Here is a 25,178-nt window from a genome sequence, read left to right as displayed (position 1 = left end):
ACCAACTCCAGGATCACCACAAGACGACACACAGCTAGTAATGCTTGTTCTGGCTGATGTCAATTACTGTCTTTCATTCCTTCTCTGAAACTGTCATTTCCCATCACTCAGTCATTTGCTTAGAATAGGATTAGTTATTGTAAATATTTGCTTCAAACCATCATTTGCAAAAACTCAGTTGAAAACATCATCTTTAACAGTTAAACAAAGATATGTAGTTGCTGATCTAGAGAAATAACAAGGACAAAGAATAACTTTTCTTACTAAATATAATCAATATGGTTTCATTTGGAAAAATGAATTGCAGCTGTAAAGAGATGGTGACGAGGCTTGCCCGGCTTCCCTTTCAGTAGCATCATCTGAGAGGAAAATTGTCAATGATAAAATACACCTGAAAGCAAAGCTTCGTTTTGATACTATAGCTCAAGATACTGGATCAAAATGTAACATTGGCTGACCAACAAGAGAACCATACTGCTTTGTTACAGTAGCGCTAATCATTCCCCCCTTTAAGACTCCCTTCCTCTTATCAAACAGGGTTTGGGGTGATGTAGAAACTATATAAAGCCTTACTTCTCTAATCCCCAATGCCAAGGGCCTTTCAAGCCAGGGAAAGCTGGAATGATTGGGAAACTTGTAAGGAAAATCATATAACGAAAAGCACATTGACTTAATATAGATTGTAACAGAAGTCCCTTGTTAATTTTAGTTTATATAGCGACATCACCAAATGATGGCATGTTTGGCCCTGTGGAGAGTGGGAGCGGCCTGGCAGAGCATAGCAGGGCGGGCTCTGTTGTCTATGGAACAGGTTTTCTCGTTTTTTCTCCTCTTCTGTCTCCTCTTCCTCCTGTTCATCCTCCTTTCTTCTTTTATTCTCCTCCTAGAAGAACAGTTATAAAGATTTTCCCATGTTTAGCAATAAACGTGCGTGGGGTGGGGGGGGAGGAGAATCAAACAAGTCTATGGATTCAGGACAGAGAATAAAATTTAAATGGCACTGTATCTTTCAGTCATTGATTTTTAAGGAGAGAAACTTGCTTAAGCACCCACTAATCATGTAGAGATATTTGTAGAAAGAGGTAGCAGCTTGACCTAATGTAAGAAGATACACAGTTGGCTATGGCAGGAATGACTTTGGATGGCATGGTGGGGAAGCAAGGCAGAGTGGGGTTTTCTCGTATTTTCATTTTGAGGATATAAACATAAAACAGTATATTCTTACTTAGGTGTCTACTCTGCTTCCCCATGCATAAATCCAGCAGCTGTTTAATTTTTTATTCCAAATATAACGTGTCAACCTGATCTACCAAAGAGTAGATAGGCATTTGAAATTATTCACTGTGTCCTTTTTGAGTGTCTAATTTTACCTTTGAAAGCAGATTATGGGTATTTATCTTAGTCTCCTAATGAGAAATGATAATAAGCCTGATATAAATACAACTAAGGCTTTTTTTTTTTGGTACTGTAAACAAGAATGCTTTTATCTGAGCTTATGTCTGCAAAAATAAAAGGAGAAAATAATGTCAGTTCTTAGTGATTGGCTGGGACAACAGCAGGAAAGGGCTCCCCCTTCCATCTACTTCAGCGAATCAAAGCTACAGACGTGGTCCAGCCTCACGGACTTCCTGGAAGACACCTTGAAATCAGTGAGGAAACAGTTAAGTCCTCTCTTCAAGGGGCTGCAGAAAACCATCAGTGGCAGGATGATAGGTAAGAACTGTAGATACTTCTGTTGCAGACGATTGATGAAGTTTGTTTCATACCCAGAGGGAATACAAGTGTACGAATGCGCCAAATAAAAGTCAACTTGTAAGCATCTTCCCTGTGTTTTTCATACCTCCTTTCAAATATGATGAATATCCACTAAGAAAAAATATTAAATATTATTTAACAAATATTAAATAAATACAAAGGTGAATAAATATATTCATCTTCAAAATTCATCTACTGAAAATATACAATTTGGTGATGGACTCCGTGGTCCTCTGCTGAGCCCACTGGACTTTGTTGAATCTATTTTCTTATTTACACTCCATACCCGTGGTCACATTATCACAATGGAGGCTTTGGGAAACAATTTCCTGTGTCAACTAGATCTGCACGTAAATCAGTCCTTTCTTTAAAATACATTTTTTTTTTTTTTTACCATCTGGTTAAATGAGTTTTCCATCCACCTTAACTGCCTATTCCAATGTTCCCTAACTCTTCCCATCTGACTCAATAAAACACCCTATAAAATGCCTTACTTCCTTTCTTCCTTTCCCCTGCCCTGCTCCTTATTAAACGTGTATTTACACCGTTACTGACTACACAAGAGCCACAACACACAAGCACACATGCAGGTATTTTATGTCCATGTATATTCTGCATGTCTCCACATAACGGCCTCCAAAACAGGGGTTTGTCCTTTTGGTTTTAACTCTACTACATTTAGTAGATTTTCAACCAATATTTCAAAATAGCTGTGAAGCTATAACAGGGAGAAATTATTTTTCCTCAGTCTTTCTTAGATATTAAGAACTAGAGAGGAAAGTGGAAAGATTAGCTTTTTAAGGACAGGAGTATTTTTTGATGATATATGTAAGCAATGAGAAGTCGAATGGAAGAAAATTATTCTCCTATAAATGCATGTTGTCCAAAATATTTTTTTAAATGTAAAAGATGTCTGTATAGGTATGTTTGTATGTTATTTCTATGTGTGTGTGTGGGCTTCAATTATTTATGCATTTGAGCACAAGGATAAAAGGGAGTGTGAAGGAACCTTTGGTGGGATTGAGAATCTAAAATTTAAACTTACAAGGTTTGTTTTTACATGTTCTCTTCTTATTGTCGTATTTATAGATTTTATTCAATGCCAGTTTTGCCAGAGTGGGTGCTGTTTGCATGCTGCACGTTTAGTTGCTTTTGCTCATTCTATATTCTGTCGTGGTAGATAATCCTCATGGCATAATAGAATTTTTATTTTTATTCTTTGCATTTTTATGCACTAAAAAGCAACTGTGAGGGCTGAGCTGTTTTTCCGTTGATCACGTCTCTTACATAAATCTATTACAAGACATATGGCCTTATATTTACAGGACAGTTTATGTTTGACACCATGAGTATGACTAACATTCTGAACAACCAAGAAATTGCACAAGTTCTGGCAGAGGGATTGATGGTGCTTTCAAAAGAAAATTCTGTAAGTATTTTTTTGGAGAAAGCACCCTATAAAACCCCAACACTTAAATAAACTTTTAGTTTTCATTTATTGAGTTTTTTTGTTGTTGTTGTTGCTTTCTGTTTTTTGTGGTTTTTTTTTTTTTTGTTTTGTTTTGTTTTTGTGTGTGTGTGTGTGTGTTTTAAGCCAGTTTATCCCTTCAGGGGCAAATTCCTCAGAAAAATTACATCAGTTTGTAAAAAGAGCCACTGAGAGTTTCTGGGCCCAAGATCTATTAGGTACACAAAATAGACTAGTAGGAAAACCTTCTAAGTTATTTCAAAGTTGCCTACATTGTGCACAATTTTCTGTCCTGTGATTAATTTCAGTAAGAAGTGACATCTTTAAAAAGCATGTTAGTGGCTTTGTATTTCACATAAACATTACTCAACAATTAAAATAACAGTATGACAGAAAAACAGAGAAAGTGTGAAAGCAGGCCTACAAAGATGAAGGGCAAAGAAGGCTAAAGGAGAGAGGAAGGGAAAGAGAATCCAAAAGAACAGAAATAAGCAAATCAGTAGTTTGGTTGGGGACAAGCATGGGGGAAGCATGAAGCATTTTCATTAGAAACAAATCTTGGATACTCTTCCAGAAAAGTCAGTCTACGTATCAGGAAGCAGCGAGGAGAGGCAGTGTACAGAGCACATCCTTACCCCCAACACCATAGCAAAGCTATAGGAAAATGAAATATGCAGCTCTAGGTCTTGGGAAGAGGGAAATTGGATAGGAAGAGGGGTATTAGCATACCCAGTGCTATTTAAGGTCTTTGGTTTTCCAAGGAGAGATTCTCAAATATTTCTCTTCCACTGTAGTAATTCTACTTGTGGGTGAATTTAACATTGTCTTTGCATATGTTCTTCTTATCTACCATGGGTCTGCTTTGTTTTCAACTTCCTGGGTAAACACCAGGCATCTCCAGGGTTGGCTGTCCGCTGTGGAGTCTGAGACGCAGCACTTAGCCTCTATCTGCCTTCTCTGAAGCCTGGCTCTGAGCAGTCTAGCCAACCCTGGGGCCGCCCAGTGCTGAAGGCCCTGGCAGCTCTGCTGATAAAATGATCAGGGCTGTTCACAGGGATGAGCCTGAGGCCTTGTCACGCCCTGCCCTGTCTCCTGAAACACCATAGATTTTCTAAACGTGTTTGCTGTAGGTTCAGTGTACTTACTGCCGCCTAAGTATTTAAAAATAACCTTGTATGATATCATTTCTACGGTGCTCGAAACCATAGCCTGAGATGGACCCAAATCTGGGAGCTTCACAGAGTGTTTTTCCCAGTAACTTGGCTCCTGTAGCTTCTCTCTCAGGCCTTTTTTCTGCTGAAAGACGCGATCCTTCCTGCCCCTTCGTCATCTGGCCAAGAGGCCGGCGAGGGCTCCTTAAGTTCTGAAGGTCTTGAAACCCACCCATAAGACCAAGGTGCCAAGCACCTCACTGAATCGTGACAATCATTTGAGAACCTGTACATGTGGTCAATGGAATATGTGATTCACAACTAAGTCCCAGTTACTGACGCGAATTGAATAATCATCACTTCGCTTTTTGGATTTAGAAATGAATTAGGTAAAAAGCTGAAAACTCTACCAAAAAAATATGTCGTCTTTTCTAGTGCACTTTTGTTGACCTATATTTCAGATGAATGGTTTACATGGAAATTTTACATGGGTGTGGATTTTTCAGGACAGACCTCTGGAATTTTTGTCATATTTTCTGCTGATGAAATGTAGTGAAAAGAGCATGGACTTTGAAGGAAATGTTATTCTGGCAAAACATGACCCAAAGGCAACATTCAGTTTATTCATGAAGGTAAAGTTATTGTTGCATTTTTATGCCATTGCTTCACTGTGGACTTAGACACTGGGCTTAAGAAATTCATACATAACAACGGTAATTCTACCTGAAAAGCTTTCAACTGGTCATTTCTCTGAAGAACTTCATTTTCTTGGATTATTATTTTTAAGAAAAGGTGTTTTGTAGTATCGTGAGTAACATTTGAGTCACTTACAGGCATAAGCGTGTAAGCCGCACCACATTGACTGGAGTAACACTCTTTGGGTCACGGAGGAAAAGGTGAACATTTGCATTTTGCGTCTTTCTCAGTCGAATCCTGAGATAACCTAAAGAGATAAAGAACTAAGAATGGTGGAACTTAGAATGTGGTGGAACTAAGAATGCTTCTTCTTTTCTTAGTTGAGATTCAAATTCATGAGACAAAAAAAGTGGGTATGAAGCTAATTCTTCAGGTAAAAAATAATCATTTTGATAGTATTCAGAATCCATACATTCTTGACTACGTGAAACGCCAGGATTCAGGAAACAATGAAAATTGCCTTGTCATTCAGAGAGCTGATTTCTATGAAACTGTCCTTTTAGAACCTTTTTATGCCCATAGAGAAATTACCTATGTGTCTCTGATGATGACAGGCTTGGGATACCATCCTCAACACGAATTCACCATGGAGGACAGTAGTAGGAATAGACTTGTGAGTCCTTCAGCAGGCATATCACTTGTTGCCCTACTAACCCGATGTTCTGGAAGTCTTTGTCGACATTTCCTGAGAGGACAGTGAAGTGCTGGGAAGGGCAGACATGGAGGACTGGTGGTGGCAGCATCCCCTCTGCCAAGCTGCCCTTGCTCAGCCAAACGAAAGGCCTGCAGTTACACAGACCCACCTCCCTGCTGTTACTCGACCTGCCGCTTATTTTAACACTCATCCCCGTGAAATGGTTTATTCTTCCCAACCACAAGCATCCTCCCTGAGAGGAGGATAAACACATTTCCAGGGACATCTATGCCCTTTATAAGTCAGAGCCCTGCTTGCTTGCTGCCCCACCCCTTAATCTGTCTTTTTAGGAAATGCTCATGGGTCATGTATTAGTCAGGGTTCTCCGGAGAAACAGAACCAAGAGAATGTATATATATATATATATATATATAGTTATATAGTTATATAGTTATATAGTTATATAGTTATATAGTTATATAGTTATATAGTTATATAGTTATATAGTTATATATAGTTATATATAGTTATATATATTATATATAACTTTATTATAAGGAATGGTTCACACAATAATGGAGGCTGAGATCTGCAGGGGGAGGCAGACCCAGGAGAGCCAACGGTGCAGTTATAGCCTGAAGGCTGGCAGGCTCACGTCCCAGGAAGAGCTGATGTTTCGGTTCAATCCCAAAGTCAAGAATAAGCCAGTGTCCTAGTTTAAAGGTCACAAGGCAGGAGGAATTCTCTGTTACTCAAGTGAGGTCCAGCCTTTTTGTTTTCAGGGCCTTCAACTGATTGAATGAGGCCCACCCACATTCGGGAGGGCAATCTGCTTTACTCAGTCTACCTATTTAAATGATAATCTCATCCAAAAACACCCTCACAGACACACCCAGAATGATATTTGACCAAATGTTCGTTCACTCCAGTCAAGTTGACATATAAAATTAATCATAACTGACCACTTCTCAGGTGGAGGCCAGCCCCCCATCTTCTCCATTCAGTTCCCTAAATATTTGCAAGAATTAGCTGTGTGCTAGGCACAGTGCTACACCCTGGGAATAGACAGCCAAATGAGGCATAGTCCCTGCCTTCAAGGTGAATAAAACAATAAATAGATGATGCAACATGATGGTGCCTGTTAGCAGAAGGCACAGGAGCAGATGGGAACCCCAAGGCAGGTATTTAATCCAGATTCCGTTTTTGCTTCTCAAAGGCCTTTTGCCCTGTTGTGGCAGGCAACTCACTTGTTGCCCTATTAACCTGATATTCTGGAAGACTTTGTCAACACTTCTTTAGAAAATAGTTCAGTGCTAGGAAGAGCAGACAAGGAAGACCACTAGTGGCAAGCCACTCCAAATCTCTGAGATCCTTGGGGATTATTCTCCCCAGAGGGTAGATATCATCTCGAACCATTCTTCAGCCTGTGAAAGCCTTTGAAAAATAGCACCCAGGGCTCCAATACCATTGGTTTTCCCTTGGTTCACTAAAGGGAATAATCAAATGTAAACACATTACACAGGTTCCAAATTCTCCCAAAGTCCTTACAACATCTGGATCATTCCTGATTCCCTGGAAACCTTATTGGAGTTCTTCCATCTACCTTTTTTCCAAAGGTGAAGCTGTCACCCGCAACCACAGACATGCAGACCCCAGAAAAGCCCCTCTTTGGACCAAGAAAATCTGAAAAAAGCAATAAGGACAAAACTATAGTGCTTCCCCCTCAGAAGTGTTCATTTTACATTTGATAGAACTTACTACTGGGGAGAAAAATTCCTGGATTCTCTGACACCTAAAAGAATGGTCACATGGATCCTTTCCTCTCAGACACTTTCACTCTTTCCTCTGCCAAATAAAATCCACACAGAATCAAGCCTTTTCAACCTACTGGTGACCCAAACATGTAATCACTTTAATGAAATAATGCAGAAAGTTTGAACTAAAAGTTGCCTCGGTGCTGGGAATAGGGCCTGCTAGTGTTATATCAACTGCTTGTAATGAAACTACAGAAATGTGAAACTCCTTAATGCCTAGAAATCCCTTTGATATTTTTTTCATTTTCTGAACTTGACATATTTTTTTAAATCAAATTAGAAAAAAAAAAAAGTGTTATTTTCTATTTAACAATTAAGAACTCATGCACAAAGCCCATAAAACAAAGTTGGGGACACCCAGGAGGAAAAACCACAGCTGAACTAGGATAAAATAGAGAAACTGAGTTACTACTCCACATATTAGGGTTTATTTTTAAAATTAGATATTTGTCCAGAAGGGCATACAAACCTCACAGCTTTAGGAGTGGAAAAGTAAGGCTTTTGCTGAGATAATTGTTTTAAAGAGCTTTCCATAGGGGCTTATGTAAGAGGGCTTGTCTGCTAAATCCAGGACTAGATACACACACACACACACACACACACACACACACACACACACACACGTATATACATATAGAGAGATGTATCTATCTTTTATCTATCATATATCTATTATCATCTGGCCGCCCAATCAATAGTGACCCCTGGGTTTTATGTGCCTGTAGTGTTTACACTGATACCGTACAACCATGGCAATGGGTCACAGCCAGAATCTTAGTTGTTCCTGAGCTCCACCTGTCATTATCACAACCATTTCTGGCCCCTAATCTAGGCAGCCAAGTGTTTTCTAGGAGGAACACCAGCAAAAACTAGGATGTCTTTGGCAAATGCAGTGCCTGCCTCTGCTCCAACCTGGAAAAAAATTCCTACCGTGTGATCCCAGGTCTCCCTTCTATGTCGTGAAGAGAACCAAGGCAAAGGCCCACCATCCCCAATAATTGTTTTCTTATGAATGTGCACCTGTTACTTCCTCTGAATTCATCCCTAAAGACAAAATAAGGAATGGCATCTTAATCTGAAAATAGCCTCTAAAAATCCTAATAATTTGATGTCTAATGTATAATGTGAGAACTTGCTGGTTTTAGGTTCAAACAAAATTGCTGTGCCAAATCAATTTCCTACCCATACAGAAAACTTTATATGTAATAAGAATAGCTGCTGCTGGAATACCATGTTTCCCCGAAAATAAGACCTAGCCAGACCTTCAGCTCTAATGCATCTTTTGGAGCAAAAATTAATATAAGACCCAGTCTTGTTTTAATATTAAATAATCTTAAATAAGATTAAACAATCTTATATTAAAATAAGAGTGGGTATAATATAATATAATATAATATAATATATAATAAATACTGGGTAATATAATAATATAATATAATATAATATAATATAATATAATATAATACCGGGTCTTATATTAATTTTTGCTCCAAAATGCATTAGAGCTGATGGTCTGGCTAGGTCTTATTTTCGGGGAAACATGGTAAGAATAGCTGCTGTCCCAGTGTGAGCAAGCACTTCTGCAATAACCAGGGGTTCTGGGGGCCCATGCCGATGCCTGAGTTTTCATGCATAAGCACTCATGTGAGCCTTCACAACAGGGTGATAACCCATTTAAGGGTGCCTCCCTTATCTGTGAGAGCGACGGTATGATTCTGGACTGTTTGGGGTCTCAGTCGTGGGCCAAACAGTTTCATTTCATTTTGTGTCTGCAACCACGTCTATCTACACAACTACTGGTGTCACCACCGACTGGTTGAGAAGTTATCGTTTCTCTATATAAACAATCAGCACTATTATTTATTTTGAAACAAGACAGTGTCCCACGCATAGAGATTTTGAATTATTTTGTCAAAACTTGAAGTATATTTCCCCGCCCCCGACACCCCCCGCCTAAATATAAATATTAATACCTGGAGGGCGGATAAGGTCAGCCACAAGTGGGGAAAACACAAGAAATGACAGAAAGACTGGAGCAGACACAGAGCACCTGGGCTCAGGTGGGGCCTCCTGACCACGGAGAAGCTGCTGGCCGCAGTCCAGGGACTTATACAAAGCCTGCAGGCAGCCAAAAAGAATGGCTGTAGGTCAAAATAAAATTTTGTTTTTGCCTGAGTGAGCCAAACAGACTCTTGGTTACAAATAGATGTTTCTCCTGCAGTCTCACCCATGGATATCAAGGGGTTATTTACCATGGATAGTTTTATCTATGACTAGGAAGGGCAGCAATCATTGACCATTAATCCTCAGTAGCTCTCAACACAAACATGGGACCATCATTCCATTGCTAGACTGAACTGCAGAGGTGGGACGTTTTTTTTAAGTGCGAATTTATAAGGAAGCCACAAGAATAATTAACACAATACAATAAAGAAAGAATAAGCCATATTTACATGTGGAAACACACAGGTCTAGAAAGGGCATGGGAATGGTTTCTGATACATTTTCACTGGGTGACTTTTACAAAGTGCCGTGAGCTCTTTTCCCTGGCATCTTAAAAGTAAGATAACCTGTTTGCCCTCTGACACCGGACAGCAGAGCTGAGGCAGCGGCTGTGACCCAGGGTTGTGTGGGATTTTTCCAGCGGTAGAAGCAGCTGCAGAGCAGAATCACTCCCCTGGCTCCCAGAGGAAAAGGGAGCTGCCCTGAATTGAGTTTCTCGTCTCATGCAATTCAAAGGAAGTGAAAGGTTTTTTTAAAAAAACATAAAATGTAACGTAAGAGAGGCATCAGCTCTGTTGAGTGCTTCATCGTCATGTCCAGGGAAGGCTGTGTTAGGGCTGAAGGCAGAGCCAGCGAAAGGCTCCCAGGGGCACAGACCAGGCCCTGCATCCAAATAATCAAGTCTACATTCAATCCTCAGGAAAGAAACGTTCTGGAAGACAATCCTCAGGACAAAAAATCAAGTCTCAGCAAAAATGATCCAAATTTTGAGGTGCTGGTTCAGCTGGTAAGCCAAATATTATGTAGTAACAATTTTCCATTTGTTTTTCTCCCAACCGAAAACAACCAACCAACCACCAAAAAACCCCGACTTTGGCCTTCTTTTTTCTTGAAAGTTTCCCTTTCAAGGGGGAAAAAGAAACTCCCAAATGTAATTGGGGGGAATCCCGTCATTAGATTTTTCCTTTGAATATGTCCTGGTCTGAAAAGAAGTTGAGCCAAGAGGATGGAGGTATAACATCTTGGGAGCAACAGCCACGTCTGTGACTCCATGATTTTCTCATACGAAGCTAGGATGGGATTTAAAGAAATGGCACATGCACATAAAAATGTTCACAGTTTCTAACTGACCCGCCAACTTAGGGTCTGACTTCAAATGGTGAGTGTAATCAACATAACATTTAGGGCTCCGTCTTTCTGTTCCGAAGGGTAGTGCATGGAAGAGGCTGCAGTGCGAGCAGAGGCATACCCCCCCCCCACCCCCCGGCCCTAATACACAGTACACGCGCGCTGTTTTGCATTTCTGTCCACATTTGTTATCATAGTTCATTCTCAGAATCCTGTCCGGTAGGTGTTAGTAACCACATTTTGTAGATGAGGAAGTAAAGTTAGAAAACTTAAATGACTTCTCCAAAGTCAGGCAACTGTCAGAAAGAAACTTCCCTCCTGGGGTCCTGAACTCAGCCCCGAAGCTGTTTCCTCGCCAACACCCTGGTGAATCCATCTACTGCCGACAGTGCAGCCCACGGTCCCTGCTGGCAGGTGTCACTCACCCATCCCCAGGAGTAACCAAGGAGAGTATTTACATAGTGCACTGAATCTGACAGTACCTCATCTGACTGTGGGTAATAATACCTGACAACAGTTTTGAGACAACGAAAGGTTGGACGACTAAAACCTTAAGTCGAAATGATTGTACACGTTGGATAACTCTGACATTTTAAAAAATATGTACGTAGACATAAAAATACATAATATGAGCTGCAAGCCAACCGCCAAGTGGGATACACATGTATTTTTTTTAACTTGTTAGATATATCTAAAGAGGCATGTACAGACCATGTGTTTGAGAGCTAAAACTTGAGAACAGTGCATTTATAGTGTTTCGGACAGAGTGAGTTTTCTATTTCTTCTCTTAAATTACTTTCACATTTTAATTTTAGTGCATGGACTTCCGGTTGACTTACTTTAGGTAAAGATCACATGACATTACACTTTACTATTCTCATATTTTCTCTGGGGCAGTATGGGGTATACTTAGGACTGGAGGGAAAAGAAAATTGTGTTCTAAGAGTAATAGTTCTAGGCTCAATTCTAGGCCATTACATTTTAGAAATTTAAATATTATAATTGTGTTCTATTGTAAAGATGCTCATTTTATAACTTTGGAAAGTACAGATGAAAAAAATCACCTAGTCCCTGTAGAGAAAATTAATTTCTCCAAATATAAACATAGCACACATAATAATAGGGTGTGGAATTTCTATCCACCAGTGTATGATTTTTCTCTCTGCGTTAAAAAATAAAACAGGATTTTGAAATATAGAAAACGTAGCTACCCAGGATTCACAGTTCCCAAGTTAGGTGCTTTTTCCTAAATACTGAAAGAGCATGAATTTCTGTATTTCATAACACGCCTGTGGGAAGCCAGTTAGTTGATAATGAGAGGGCTAGCTCACTTCAGTTCTTCTGTCTGCAGGATAATCAATAAAACACCACCGGGAAAAAGAAACAGGAAAACAAACAAGAGTGGGCAACCCAAAGGCTTCCTCACCACACCGTCACCTCCATGGAGGCAGGACTGACTCTGTCCTTTCATCATTGTACAGCCAGCAACTAGCACACAACACTGAACATGTACTTGGATAGGCAGATGGATAAAAGTAAATCTCAGTCTGCCCTGGTTACGACCCAAGATTAAAGTCCCATCTCTACTGCGGCATCACGCTGGCCTGACACGAGGGGCTATTTAGTGATACAAGCAATGGTCAGTGGGGTCCTCCATAGTGCTCTGTCAAGGTTCCCTTCAACCCTGCATGGCACAAACCAGAAAGGGGGTGTCTCAGAGTGACTGCCTGACTGCTCAGTACATCCATCTCTGTCTCCTTCGACTTTCAGGCTTTTTGAGGCTGTCATCATGACTTTCGTGATTTCCTATGATTCTTAATGCTTTTCTACAGGAAAGAAAGCTCCAGATGGACTCAGCCACAAAGCGAACTCGAGTTGTCAGGGAACTCTTACAGAGTGAGAGAAAATATGTGCAGATGCTGGAAGTCGTGAGAGATGTTTATGCAGCGCCACTGAAAGCAGCACTGTCATCAAACAGAGCAATTCTGAGCGCTGCAAATACCCAGATCATTTTCTCTGATATCCTGCAGATTTTAGGTCTCAACAGGTAATCCCTGAATAGGGATTTTTTGAAATACTCATTATGCGGTGGGAGGAACCCACACTTAACAGTTTCAAAAGCTGCAGGAGGCTCAGTCATTCTCTGCCCCTCTTGGGGACCCTGATCATGTCACAGAAGAGAGAGGGTCCTTGCCACTGGGCTGTGACCAGTCGTGGTGATTCTGAGGGCCTTATCCCTGCCTCAATTCAAAGCCATGGTGCAAGGACTGGAGCTCAGCATCTGAGGATTCTGTATTCAATACACTGTGCAAGCAAAAGACAACAGGGTTTGTCATGGGAAAGGAACCGAAGGATTTAATAGGGTTAAGTCACTAGGATACTTTGCTTAGAGAACCCAAGGCTGGGGGTCAGTTTAATAACAGTACACTATTTCGAGTGTGTAATAATACACAGAGGAAAGTGTTCATTTGCACCAGTGGTAACATAAGATGAACTGAGCTTGTGCTTCTCTGCTGGTAACTGTCTATATAACGTGGAACAGGTTCCTTACCCTCCGCGGGCCCCACGCCCACACAACGAAGAGGCTGAACTAGGCCTAGTTCGAGGCCTAATTTCAAGGTCAACTTTCAAGGCCTACGATAGCTGAATGAGGGATGACCTTAGATCTGTGGGGCAATGGGCCGAGGGAAGGTTATGGCATTTGAAGTGAGCGGAGCACTCTGCTCTGAGGACTGTAAGCGACCTCCCCCTGCCTGCCTGCTGCCCGGCCAGGCGGGACTGGAACTTTAGGGGCAGCCTGTGGAGGCCAGCCTGGGGTTCTGACTCAAAGATGTAAGGTGAACCCACTTCCTCTCTTGCCAGCTCCTCCTTTCCTGTCAAATCTGTACCGCTGTTATCAAAAGTATTTGACAAAAGCCCTGCCATAACTGACGAGGCTGAACCCGGCCGTACTAATGACCACTAATCTATTTTTTAAGCTTATAGGTTGTCACTAGCCAATATCTCATGGTCATGCTTTTCTCCTATTACAGGCAGTTTCTAGATAACCTGAGAAACAGACTGCAAGACTGGGGCCCAGCTCACTGTGTGGGAGAAATATTCATCAAGTTTGGAAGCCAGTTGAACATATATACCAATTTCTTCAATAATTACCCTGTCGTTCTGAAAACGATTGAGAAGGTAAATGATTCAGTTACTACCAGATATTTATTAGACCTGAGCTTGAAAGGAAGTTTTGTGTATAATCCAAAGGACTAGAATTAAAAGGAAAGACTTCTTTCATATTCTTCATTCCGAGATCTCCTCCTCTGGTTTACTGTGGGTTCTTTGAGAACAAGGACCCTGACTTATTGAATTTTGTGTGACTAGGGGCTAGTGCAGTGCTTGACACAACAGGTCCAGGAACTGGTTGTTGGGCTGAAGTAATCCTCATGTAAACTGCCAGACTTCCATCTGTGACAGGTACCCTGTGGCTCGGGAACAGGACAATGTTTAATGATTAGGTAGAAGCAAGACTGTGAGCTCCAAAAGCCTGGGGGATGGCAGGCCTCTGGAGGATTCCTGACATCTCCCTTCATAGAACTCTTCTCACCCCACCCAGAGAGTTTACCACCACTGGACAATTCACTTATGTGACAATTGCACAATAAGGCAATTTCATAGAACTAACCGTGAGGACAAGAATTGGAGCAAAGTATCACATACTATCAGAAACCAATTGGTGCCAAAATGTTTACTGTTATGGATAATAATGATATCTCTTTCACTAGCATAGAATATGCATGTAAGTACTTAATAATTGTTAGCTATTAATATTTTTGAGATCGGTGAATATTTCATTTCTAGAAATTAGCATTACTGGCATCTTTTAGGCATGTACCTACTGAGAAAATGAGGTAACTTCCTGGGTACTCTAATGGTGATGAATGAATACACTTTAAAACAGATGTTCAATACAGTGGAACACCTTTATAATGTTACACATGAGTAACAGCAGTATTATAGGTGAATAGCATGAAGTCTCTTACTGTGAGGAAATCACATTTACTTCGTGAAAGGCACTTTATGACAGGATTCTTTTTTTCCTTCACCACAAGAGTTAGGTATGCTATCCATGAAGAAACTGAGGCTCCGAGTAGTAACGTGACAAGATCACATAGATTTTAGGTAGAATTAGGTTAGAATTCTAATTCTAATCCAAGCCTACCCAGTTGCCAAGTCCGTTTTCATTTGTCTATGCTGATTACGTTCAATGAATAGGGTTAAGTCCAGGGTACAACTAATAGACAATATTTTGTACATTAGTGAGCACCAATAGTACAACAATACTTTGACTAGCTGTAGATGTCGCGCTCTTGCTTTGAGCGCTTCGTAGATCATGTTTGCCTGGTGGAACAGAACACTTTACAACTGTCACATACAGCGAAGTTTTGACAAAATAATGCTCACCTTTAGTGCAAAGAAATGATACCAGCATTCCGCGCTTTCTTGAAGAGGCATGATAAGACGCCTGTTACCAAAATGCTGAGGTAAGTTCTGAGGGAGCGCATGGCTGGGGCGCCCCAAGGACAGGGCACTCTTTGACCTTCAGAAAGAGACTGGGGTTCTCTTCTGTGTACCCCACACAGCCTGCAGGAGCTGCTCTTGTACCCATCCCGAAGATTTGACGAATACATTCATCTTCTGTACGCTCTGAGGCTTCATACTCCTGCAGAACACGTTGACCGTGAGGACCTGACCACTGCCGTTAACCAAATCAAAAAATATAAAGGTTACATAGATCAGGTTGGTTGCTGGTAAGAGTCTGTGTCCTTTAAAAACGTTACAATGCTTTTGTGACTCTAACTCAAAGATCCGGAAATACCTGATCGTCTTGTGGTGTTCTTCAAAGTCTTTCATGCTTTTAATGTGAGATCGTTGTGTTCAGACTTTGAGCACGAACAGCATCTATGCCAAGCCAAACGAGATGAGATGAGACAGAGTGTTTTCAGATAACCTTCAGATAACAAATACAAGAAAACCTTTATTCATATGAACGTTTGAAGAATGGGGTGTTTGGATTGATTTTTCTAGATAACTAAAAGAAAAAACAGTGAAATCCTTTGTTTCTGAAAGTACTTCTTCATGTATTAGATTTCCTGCAGTCATAATTATTCTCTGAAAGAACTCAGCATCCTGGGTGATAGTACTATCATTCTGAAAGATGTGCATACTGCACGCCTGTCCAGGCTGAATGTAAACTGCTAACACGTGATGCCCAAAAGACACTTTTTGAATACAGTCTTTTCATGTGCCTTTTTGTTTTAAAACATTGGGCACATGAAACTGAGATTGTTATTATAGTTTATGAAAACACCATGCCCTATTTCAAATGCCATAAAATATTTTAAATGTATTGTTTATGTATAACAATTTCACAATTTTATTCTGCTTATAATCACTTTGTTTTCTAGATGAAGCAAATCATCGGTATGAAAGATCAGCTGTCAGACATACAGAGAATCATCTGGGGGTGCCCTGTACGTATTCTGATGTACTTGCTACAGCTCATGATCATGAATAAAAACTTGTATCACTGGCAAAAGGAGACATACAGATTTCAAAACAGCTAACATGTGTTGCATGCCTGGCGCTGCCAAGCTCTCACATTTCACATCCTTCTGATCTGCAAGGATGCTAGATGAGAAGAGGCACAGTGGGCTTGACCCCAGCCTGGAACCTTTCTGTAGTCTTAGTTCCTTGCTCGGTACCACTGTGATCATGATCTGCATGGAGGAAAGGGGCCATGTCTTCTGTTGTTTTATATCTCCCCATGCATGGCCCGGGGTGTAGGATTTTGCACACTGAGGATACCTGAAAAAACCTTTGCCTGTCCTCTGTTGGCTGTTACCTACAGAATATTATCTGGTCCCATTCTACCTTCTTACTGCCTTGCCTACCACCTGTTGATCAAACCACACAGATCTACTCACAATTCTCGTTATGTTAGCCTCTCTTCACACATTTATGCTTTGCCCATTCTCTTCCTTCTCAAAAATTATCTTTCCTACTCTGCTGGATAAACTCCTATTCACCCTTTAAAAATCCAGCTCAATCAACATCTTCCTTGTAGTTTTTACCCCAACATCTTCAGCTGTGAACTGCCCCTTCCTAGGTATTCTGCAGTAACCCGAACATGTCTGTCACATTTCATTGCAATCCTTTATTCACAAGACTGGGCCCTCCATCAGGCATGAGCTGTGCTTTACTTGTCTTCTAGTGTTTGGCATATAATAGGAGCTTGATATATGAATTATACTGAATTAAAGTATCAGTTGATTGGAGATGTTATTCTTACTGGGTTAAATTGAGGAAGCAAGATGGAGTAATAATTTAGACCTCCACATTTTGGTAGGGAAAGAGAAGTGGGGCTGACTGGACTACAAAAAGCCCCAAATCTCAGAGCCCCCAGAGCCCACTGAACTTAACGTCTTGGTCCCTGTTCACACCAAGTGATCAGCTCCGTGGCTGTGTCAGCACAGGGCCTGACTTCTTCATTTGCAGCAAGTCATTTACTTCCTTTTCTTGATAGATCGCTTCTTACTCATCCCACCCCCACTTTATTTTTGATACTAGGAAAGTGTTTATAAATAAAACAATTTCAGTAGTTTAAAAAATTAGACAACACCCTAACATGTAATTTTCCTTGTCAATTCTGTGGTCTTTCTAAAAAATGGCTATTTTATAAATGTTAAAAACATTTGTTTTTTCATAATTGAACTCAGTTCTACTCAACACATATATTCTGGGATTCAAAATGGTTCTGCAGTAGTGGGACTTTTTATTTTCTAAAAATGTATGTACGTTTCTGATTTTGTTTTTGATTTCATAGACACTATCAGAAGTAAACCGATATCTGATTAGGGTCCAAGATGTAGCCCAACTTCACTGCTGTGATGAGGAAATAAACTTCTCTTTAAGGTAAGCATTTAACTGTCCTACGGCTGGGACTGTGTCATACTTATCTAGTACCCAGCATTCAGTACAATGTCTGACATATTGTAAGTTTACGATAAACCTTTGTGTTGAACTGAAAAGTTACACACATCCCACTCTGACATAAGAAGAGATACTTTATCACCTTACTTGCCTTCCAGGCAGCTACTGGGTAGAATGGGAAAAAATAAATGTTCTCTACCAGGACCACAAACTCCACAGAAGCAGAAATTCTAAAGGTCGTTCACTTTTCTACTGAGAGGAGATCCAAGTGTTGTGGGATATCACCCCAATGGTCTGCTCAACTGTAAGAGACCAGTTTGCTATCTTCAGATAGTTACTGAGGTCGGTATTTAAAAGGTCTCACCATAAGACCACCATCATATTGAGGTCTCACTATCTATTTTGCACAGTCATGTAAGAACAAAAGATGGGAGTGGATGCCAATTTCCATAAACTAGCATCCTTTAGAACAAGGATGGGCAAATGTGCTCTGTAAAGGGTCAGATAGTAAACGTTCTAGGTCTTCCTGCTCAAATGATCTCTGTGGCAGCTACCTAACTTTGCCAACACAGCACAAAAGCAGCTGTATAATTGATATAATGCACAACAAATGATACAATCTTTATAAACAATACAGGGCATAAATGTGTTCCAATAAAACTTTATTTACAAAACACATGGTAGAGCCAGTTTGCTGGTCTCTGCTTTAGGAAATTGTTTGCCAATGTGCTTAGTATTAATAACAAAGATGATGGCTCAACAAATGGCAAGCAAATAGAGAGGAATAAACTCCTTTAATTTGTCTAACTCCAATAAAAGAAATAAAAATTGGTCTGTTATTTCAGTGAATATTTCCCAAATACACATGGTAGGGGGTGGGGAAGTTGGAAGAAAATCAGTCCCCTCACCTCTATCCCCACCTAGAGTTAATCTTAAATGAAAATCAAGTCACACAGAAATTGTGTCACTTTTCTCATTGTCACAGTGTTTTGTTGTTTTTGGTTAGCAGCAATAGAAAATAGCTACAATGATGGAAGGAAACTATTAACCAAATCAGTAATTCTAAACACATTGCTATAGTACGACACGTGCTAGAAATTGCTATTTTTTTATTAGAATTTCTTTTATCTTCAGTTTTGATTAGAATTTCTTTTACCTTTGTGTATTCATTCTTAAACACTTCCTTTCTTTATGTAAGTCTGAGTTTCTGACCTATATAATTTTTCTTCTTTTTGAAGAACTTCTAGTATTTGTCAGGTAGGCATACTGACAATGAATTCCTTCAATTTTTGTTTGTGTGAGAAAGTATTTCTCCTCCACTTTTGAAGAATAATTTTGCTGGCTGCAGAATTCTACGTTGGTGGGCTTTTTCTTTCAACACCTATTTCACTCCACTCTCTTCTCGCTTGCACGGTTTCTGAAGAGAAGCCTAGTGTAATTCTTATCCTTGTTCTTATATAGGTAGAGCATTTTGTTATTCTGAGTTCTTTTAACATTTTATTTTTGTTTTTGTAATTTTCTGGAGTTTAAATATGACATGACTCAGTGTAAATTTTAAGGTATTTATCCTGATTGGAGTTTTTCTAAGCTTCCTGGAACTGCAGTTTGGTGTCTACCAGTCATTTTAGAAAAATCTCACCCATTATTATTTCAAATATTTCTTCTGTTCCTCTTTGTTCTGTGAACGAAAAAGGGGCTATAGCAAACCTGACAAACTCAGTAACCCAAAGTCACCACACAGTCTGATCTGACCCTAAATTACTAACTGGGCAGGTCATGGGGGATAGTCACGCCCCAGGCCTGTAGCTTCCTTAGTAAGTTCAATATTTGTCTTAAGTGAGCCCTTTCCATTGTTCTTGTGCATCTAGGATATTATACACCTTTGTAAGCCAGAGTAATCATCTTTTACCGCCTCCTCAGAGACGTAACTGTCACGTTACAAACTCCTCATTGTTATCTTGTTGCCTGTATACTACCTGTATTTACTGTTAAATGTCAAGTATCAGCTACCTACCAGTGTAAAAGAAGCATCTAGCTCTCCATTTGCTTTTCATTCAATCCTAGAGATCTCCCTGCTTTGTTTTCTCCCACCTCCTTAATCTACCACCAATGGATTTCATGTAACTTTCCTTATGTTCTCTCCTTTGATTATGAATGCATAAAGAGAACTGCAAAACTACCACTCTCCAGAGCGTTTTCTTAATCTTTTGAGATCCTGCTTCTGGGCATCTCCTCAAAATTTGACTCAAATAGAATCTTATAAGAGTCTTCTATAGGTTTGGACATTCTTTTGTCAACACTTCTCCATCTGATATTCCTATTAGACATATGTGACGCCTTTTGTAATTGTCCCATGTTTCTTGAATATTCTGTTCCTTTCCAGTCTTCTTTCTCTGTTTGCTTTTCAATTTGGTAAGTTTCTACTGAGCCTATATTTTCAGGCTCACTGATTCTTTCCTTGGTTTGGTCCAGTCTGTTGATGAGCCTATCAAAAAGGTATTATTCATCTGTTTCAGTGTTTCTGATTTCTAGAATTTCCTTTTGTTCTAAGTTTCTATCTGCATATTTATATTACCCATCTGTTTTGCATGCTGTCCACTTTTCCCATTAGAGTCCTTATATATCACTTATTTTAAATTCCTGGTCACATAGTTCCAAACTCTCTACCATATCTGCATCTGGCTTTGAGACTTGCCCTGTCTTATCTGTTTCTTGACACTTAGGATGCCTTATAAGTTTTTGTTGAAAGCCAGATATCAAGTATTGGGTAAAAGGAACTGAGGTAAATATGCCTTTAGCATAAGGTTTTCTGTTTACCTCACTAGATGTCAGCCTGTGTTACTATTAGCTGTTGCTGTGGTGTCAGGCTTCAGTTTTCTCTGGTGTCGTTTTTGTCTCCTGTCATCACTGGGCTTTCTAGAGATCCCTTCAATAGAGTCTGCACTTTGCCATTCTTTTCAGTTGTAACCCCACATTAATCGCACTGGTGAGGTAGTAAGAAATAAGGGGAGGGGTGAGAATTCTATAGTTCTATGATTTGTCTGTTTTTTGAGTGAGGCTGTGCCTCTGGGCTATGACCTTCACAAATGCTTCTCAGCTTTTTTTTTTTTGTTTTTCACCTCTAAGACAAGACAGGAAGGCTAGTGGGAACTGGAGTTGGGTATTTCCCTTCCCCCATGTTTTCTAGGTTCTAGTAAAATAGTTTCCTTTGAGGGCAGGCCTTTTTAAAGAATAGAACTCTCTGGGTATATTTCCAAATGGTTACTTTTCCCCTCCCCATGGGGAAGAATGAGAGGATTTTTCTTAGATCTTCACAGTTAGAACCTGGGGGTGCGGGGGGGGGGGGGGGGGGCTCCTGCAAGTGAGAAGGGGATCCCCCTAAAGCTAAGCCTCTAGGAGTTTGTAATTGCTTAATTAGTTCAGTTTCTAGCAATTAGTCAATTACCCTTTAACTAGTCTTACCTGATGCTGGCTCCAGTGTGCAGTTTCTGCTTCCAGTAAGCTGTGATTTTCTGTCCACCTGTCTCTCCAGCTTTTAGGGTAGTGGTTTATCTTGTGACCTCAATTCTCTGATGGATCTGAGGACTAATAAGAACTTCAATATCATAACTTACGCCCTCAAATTTGGATTTTTGCAGCTTGAGCTCTGAAGCTGCTTGCAGAGCATAACTTTGTTCTTTTGGGCTCTGGAACTGCTTGCAGAGCCAGCAGCTGCCACCCCACTACAATCCATGCTGATTGTAGTATTTGATAAATTGTATTCCTTGCATCGTTGATCAATAATACTCCCTGTACTACGATTGTGTGATCAAAGACAGTCTTTGTCTCACAGGCCTGGGCTGACACTAGGACTTGATAAATGCTTAATCCTGTATCACCCATTGTTCTTACCTCACAACCCCACTTGCTCGATCACTGAGTCAGCTAACCATTGAAAGCCCAGTTGTCCCCACCAATCAGAAAACAAATGATGTAAGTTTATCATCTTGTTTCCCCTAGCAACCCATTTCCATGATCATCAGCCCCTTGCAACTTCTGCCTTTATAAACCCTGCCCAATCCCCTCCATTTCAGAACACATTCTCGGCTCGTACTGATGACTACATTTCGCGGTTTGCAAATCGTTACCCCAATAAACTCTCTTTAAAATTTTTTCAAAAATGTGTCTCCAGATTTTTGTTTACAGCTCTAAGGAGAGTTGTTGACTTTGAGCTTTTCGGCTTCTGTTTTGTTGTGAGGATGGAAGGGATGACTTCCAAGTTGTTTCCATATCCCACCAGGAACTAGAAGTCTCCATTAGAGCTCAGACATCTGTCTTTGGTGTTTCAACAACTGAGAGCACATTTAAGAATTTGAGGCTAGTGAGAGAATACAAATTATTTTACACTCTAATTATGAGGTACATTTATATTTAAATAGGTACTATAGTAAGTAGGCAGTGATTTGCCAAGCAATAAATATAAATGTAATTTTGCATTAATATTTGAAATTAAGTAAATGCAAAACAAGTTTATATTACAAAAAATATCACAATATGTAGTCTGCAACCTAGTTTTCTGTCATTTTGGAAAATCACACAAAACCCAAGAAATACCATTCCCATGATTTCCATCAGAGATTTCTATTTGGAGGAAACTCTGCTTCTGTTTATACAGCAATACCAACTCACATGAGTATACAGCTTTCCAGTTTACCACATATTTTCACTTCCCTCATTTGAGATCATCTTTAAAAGCACTTGGTGAGGAAGGCAGGACTGGAACCATGTTACAGGTCGGGAGTCGGTACTTAAGTTGTCTAAGGTGACAGAACAAGTGCCGGTTTAAAATGATTGAAAACCAGGCTCCAGTGCTCTGGCCCCTGATTAGACCGGCTGGGGGGAAGCTGACCTGAGCCTCCCTCACAATGCTCTCCAACACAGCAGGAATTGCTAACCAAACAAATCACTAATAAACAAGAACTGTGACACAGAAAATATTTCCACTATAAATGAAGATTTGCTCGGGGGTAGAGATGAAGTCATTGATTTATTTTAGAACTAGGGAACTTGGAGGTATTTGTCCCTCTGTGGATACAGCCCACGAAGTTTGGGGTATATGAAGCTGCTAGAATACGTTATGTACCTTGGAACTTTTATATTATCGTATTTTCAGAAACACTGAGTTTCATTTACGTGATTTTAAGCTGGCTGATTTTTAGCGCGCATTTTCTTCCTTCCAAAGGGGTCTCCCCAAAGGTACAAAAGTGGAGCCCTCTAGGGCTGAATAGAGTCTTGAATCACCAAATGCAGCCATCCACTTCTCAGACCAAGTCCTCTTGCTGAAAACACCCTACAAAGACCACAAATACATAGTTAACTTTCCATTTAGCTGTATCCAAAGGGTGGTAGGTCCTTTACCAGGGAAACTATAGAGTGGGAAAAGGAAAAACCCAGACTTCTCAGTCTGGCTCTGGCCTCTGGCTCTGAATTAACTCGTCTTGGGAACCCAAATCACTCCCAGTGTGGGTGATGGGAGCTAGAGTTTTGGCTGAGGTTAGCTCACAGAACCAATGGTCTAATGTTGTCTGTTCATGCCACAGGTTATGTTCTGAAAATTCCTTTTAAAGTTTTATGTATTTGTAGAAATTGGGTACTTCCTCTCTCATGCTGGCTACTGCAACAGTTGAATAACAATAAAACACGTCTAGAATGGCGTTAAGTATTTAAACTATAGACCTGTTCCATTTTGCTGAGTCATTGAACCTATTTTTGAATAAGATACAAAATCTTATTCAAGTTCAGGGAAAATACCCTTAGAGTTGGTTCTTTTGAATGTAAGCAGCAGTTTTCTGAAACCCTAGCAGGATCCATAGTTTCCACTTCAGCTGCTCCATTATGTCAGTTTGAATTGGGAAAATCACTTGCTTTTGCGTATGTAAATATTTTTTTTTGTTTTTTAAAGGTTCTGATTTTCTTTTTTGGCCCATAGATGAAAATGGTTGATCTTGGGGGCAGAGGGAGGGTGTTAATTTAGTAAATGGCTTTTGAAAAGCTTTTTTTTTAGATCAAACTCAGATTTATATGTATTTTACATAGTACTCTCATGATCTGATTGAAATAACAAAATGTCTTTGTAGGTTTATCTTTCCCTGCTCGTGTCCTCAGATTACAAGCCTCAACTCCAAACTCAGGTTAATGTGTGTGCTCCTTCCCTCCCCACCCACATACCCCGTCCAAGTGGGTCACAAAACTGTAACTCTCTTTACCTCTGCTCTCAATGTTGCCCTTTGAAAGGAAAAAACATGGAACTATTTACCAAAGCAAACACTCATTTCAAAGCCACTTCTTCAAAGCACCCTTGTAGGCACATTCTCTGATAATTCACATAAAACAACAAAGTTGTATTAGAGCTTCAAACATTTTTCTAAACTGATATAATAATTGTTCTTATCAGTAATAGAGTAAAAATATTGCCCCACAGGGGCAAGTGTGTGGGTAGCATTCCTTTGCCTAAAGTGGTCATTCGCCACATAGAGCCCATTGGACTTAAAATGCACCCCCTGCCGTCTCGTTTCCTTCCTCCCTCATCCCTAGTTCTATTGGCTCCACTGTTGTCAAAGTAATTTATCAACTTGATCTATAACAGTATTTCTTGTCAGATGTCAGTGTATGTACAGCGTCCCACTCCATCCAACCTGAATCAGAACCACATAGAGATGGGAAGGAAATAGGTGAAAAAGTGAACTGGCTCTAGTGGTTGGCTGGGTGACCATTTCTATCCACACACCCAGCATCCAGCACGACCTGTACTTCCTAACACTGTCCAATACCTGAACCTGAAGTTCTTAGTATTCCTTAAAAATGGTGAATGCTCTTGATTCAGTCCTTTCTTCAGCTCATAGTGGTGGCTGTTAACTAATAAATGACGTAAGTGCCTCACTACTTAGTGTGGTCGGGGTATCAGCATCCCCTGGGAGCTGTTAGAAATGCAGCATCTCAGACTACTCTAGCTCTATTAAATCAGAATTTGCATTTTAACAAAATCTCCAAGTAATTCAGAGGCACATTAAAGTCTGTGGTATGTACAAGTCGGAGCTATTGCCATATAGACTCTAAATATTAAATATAGCAGCGTTTATGGAGAACAATTAGAAGTCTTGGATAAAAATACATAAATCCTTTAATAAGTCAATCCTACCCTTGGTAATTCTATGATATAAATAACAGAACATGTATGGAATTTGTTTATATGTCAAGATCAGTTTATTCCAACATCGCTCATAGTGGCAATAACGAAAGAACAAATGAAAACGAGGAAAGGAGGGAGGGAGGAAGGAGACCCAAGCCTGTAA

General features: G+C 40.1%; 1 protein-coding gene and 1 long non-coding RNA gene across 9 annotated transcripts in view; one reads left to right on the top strand and one right to left on the bottom strand.

Annotated features, from left to right (window-relative positions):
* ECT2L (epithelial cell transforming 2 like) overlaps positions 1 to 25,178 on the top strand; it is a 77,001-nt gene that overhangs the window by 44,357 nt on the left and 7,466 nt on the right. For 3 of the 5 annotated variants that reach the window (XM_019732779.3, XM_019732778.3, XM_088795435.1), the window contains 10 exons: positions 1,531 to 1,713; positions 3,081 to 3,184; positions 4,881 to 5,006; positions 10,442 to 10,528; positions 12,702 to 12,916; positions 13,902 to 14,049; positions 15,325 to 15,398; positions 15,498 to 15,654; positions 16,323 to 16,388; positions 17,741 to 17,829. In XM_019732779.3, the coding sequence (XP_019588338.3) occupies positions 1,531 to 1,713; positions 3,081 to 3,184; positions 4,881 to 5,006; positions 10,442 to 10,528; positions 12,702 to 12,916; positions 13,902 to 14,049; positions 15,325 to 15,398; positions 15,498 to 15,654; positions 16,323 to 16,388; positions 17,741 to 17,829 (1,249 nt within the window). Of the gene's footprint in view, positions 1 to 1,530; positions 1,714 to 3,080; positions 3,185 to 4,880; positions 5,007 to 10,441; positions 10,529 to 12,701; positions 12,917 to 13,901; positions 14,050 to 15,324; positions 15,399 to 15,497; positions 15,666 to 16,322; positions 16,389 to 17,740; positions 17,830 to 25,178 lie in introns of those variants that run through there. The other 2 variants (XR_002137448.3, XM_088795436.1) reach the window with 2 other exon arrangements.
* On the bottom strand, positions 50 to 24,091 carry LOC141571717 (uncharacterized). Of its 4 annotated transcripts, none has more exons than XR_012496763.2 (4): positions 21,310 to 24,091; positions 15,734 to 15,816; positions 15,319 to 15,610; positions 50 to 883 (listed from the first exon to the last, which is right to left on the bottom strand). It is a non-coding gene; the product is annotated as an uncharacterized LOC141571717 (long non-coding RNA). The 4 variants fall into 4 exon arrangements; XR_016020171.1 differs by lacking the exon at positions 50 to 883 and adding an exon at positions 14,058 to 14,336; XR_016020172.1 differs by lacking the exon at positions 50 to 883 and having other exon boundaries at positions 14,349 to 15,610; positions 21,310 to 21,432; positions 22,970 to 24,091.

Source organism: Rhinolophus sinicus, chromosome 2 (assembly GCF_057876585.1).
Source record: "Rhinolophus sinicus isolate RSI-liver-muscle chromosome 2, RSI-T2T, whole genome shotgun sequence".
In the NCBI taxonomy this organism is placed as follows: domain Eukaryota; kingdom Metazoa; phylum Chordata; class Mammalia; order Chiroptera; family Rhinolophidae; genus Rhinolophus; species Rhinolophus sinicus.
The sequence above is the reverse complement of the archived record's forward strand: the minus strand, read 5'-3'. Positions and strand labels throughout refer to the sequence as shown.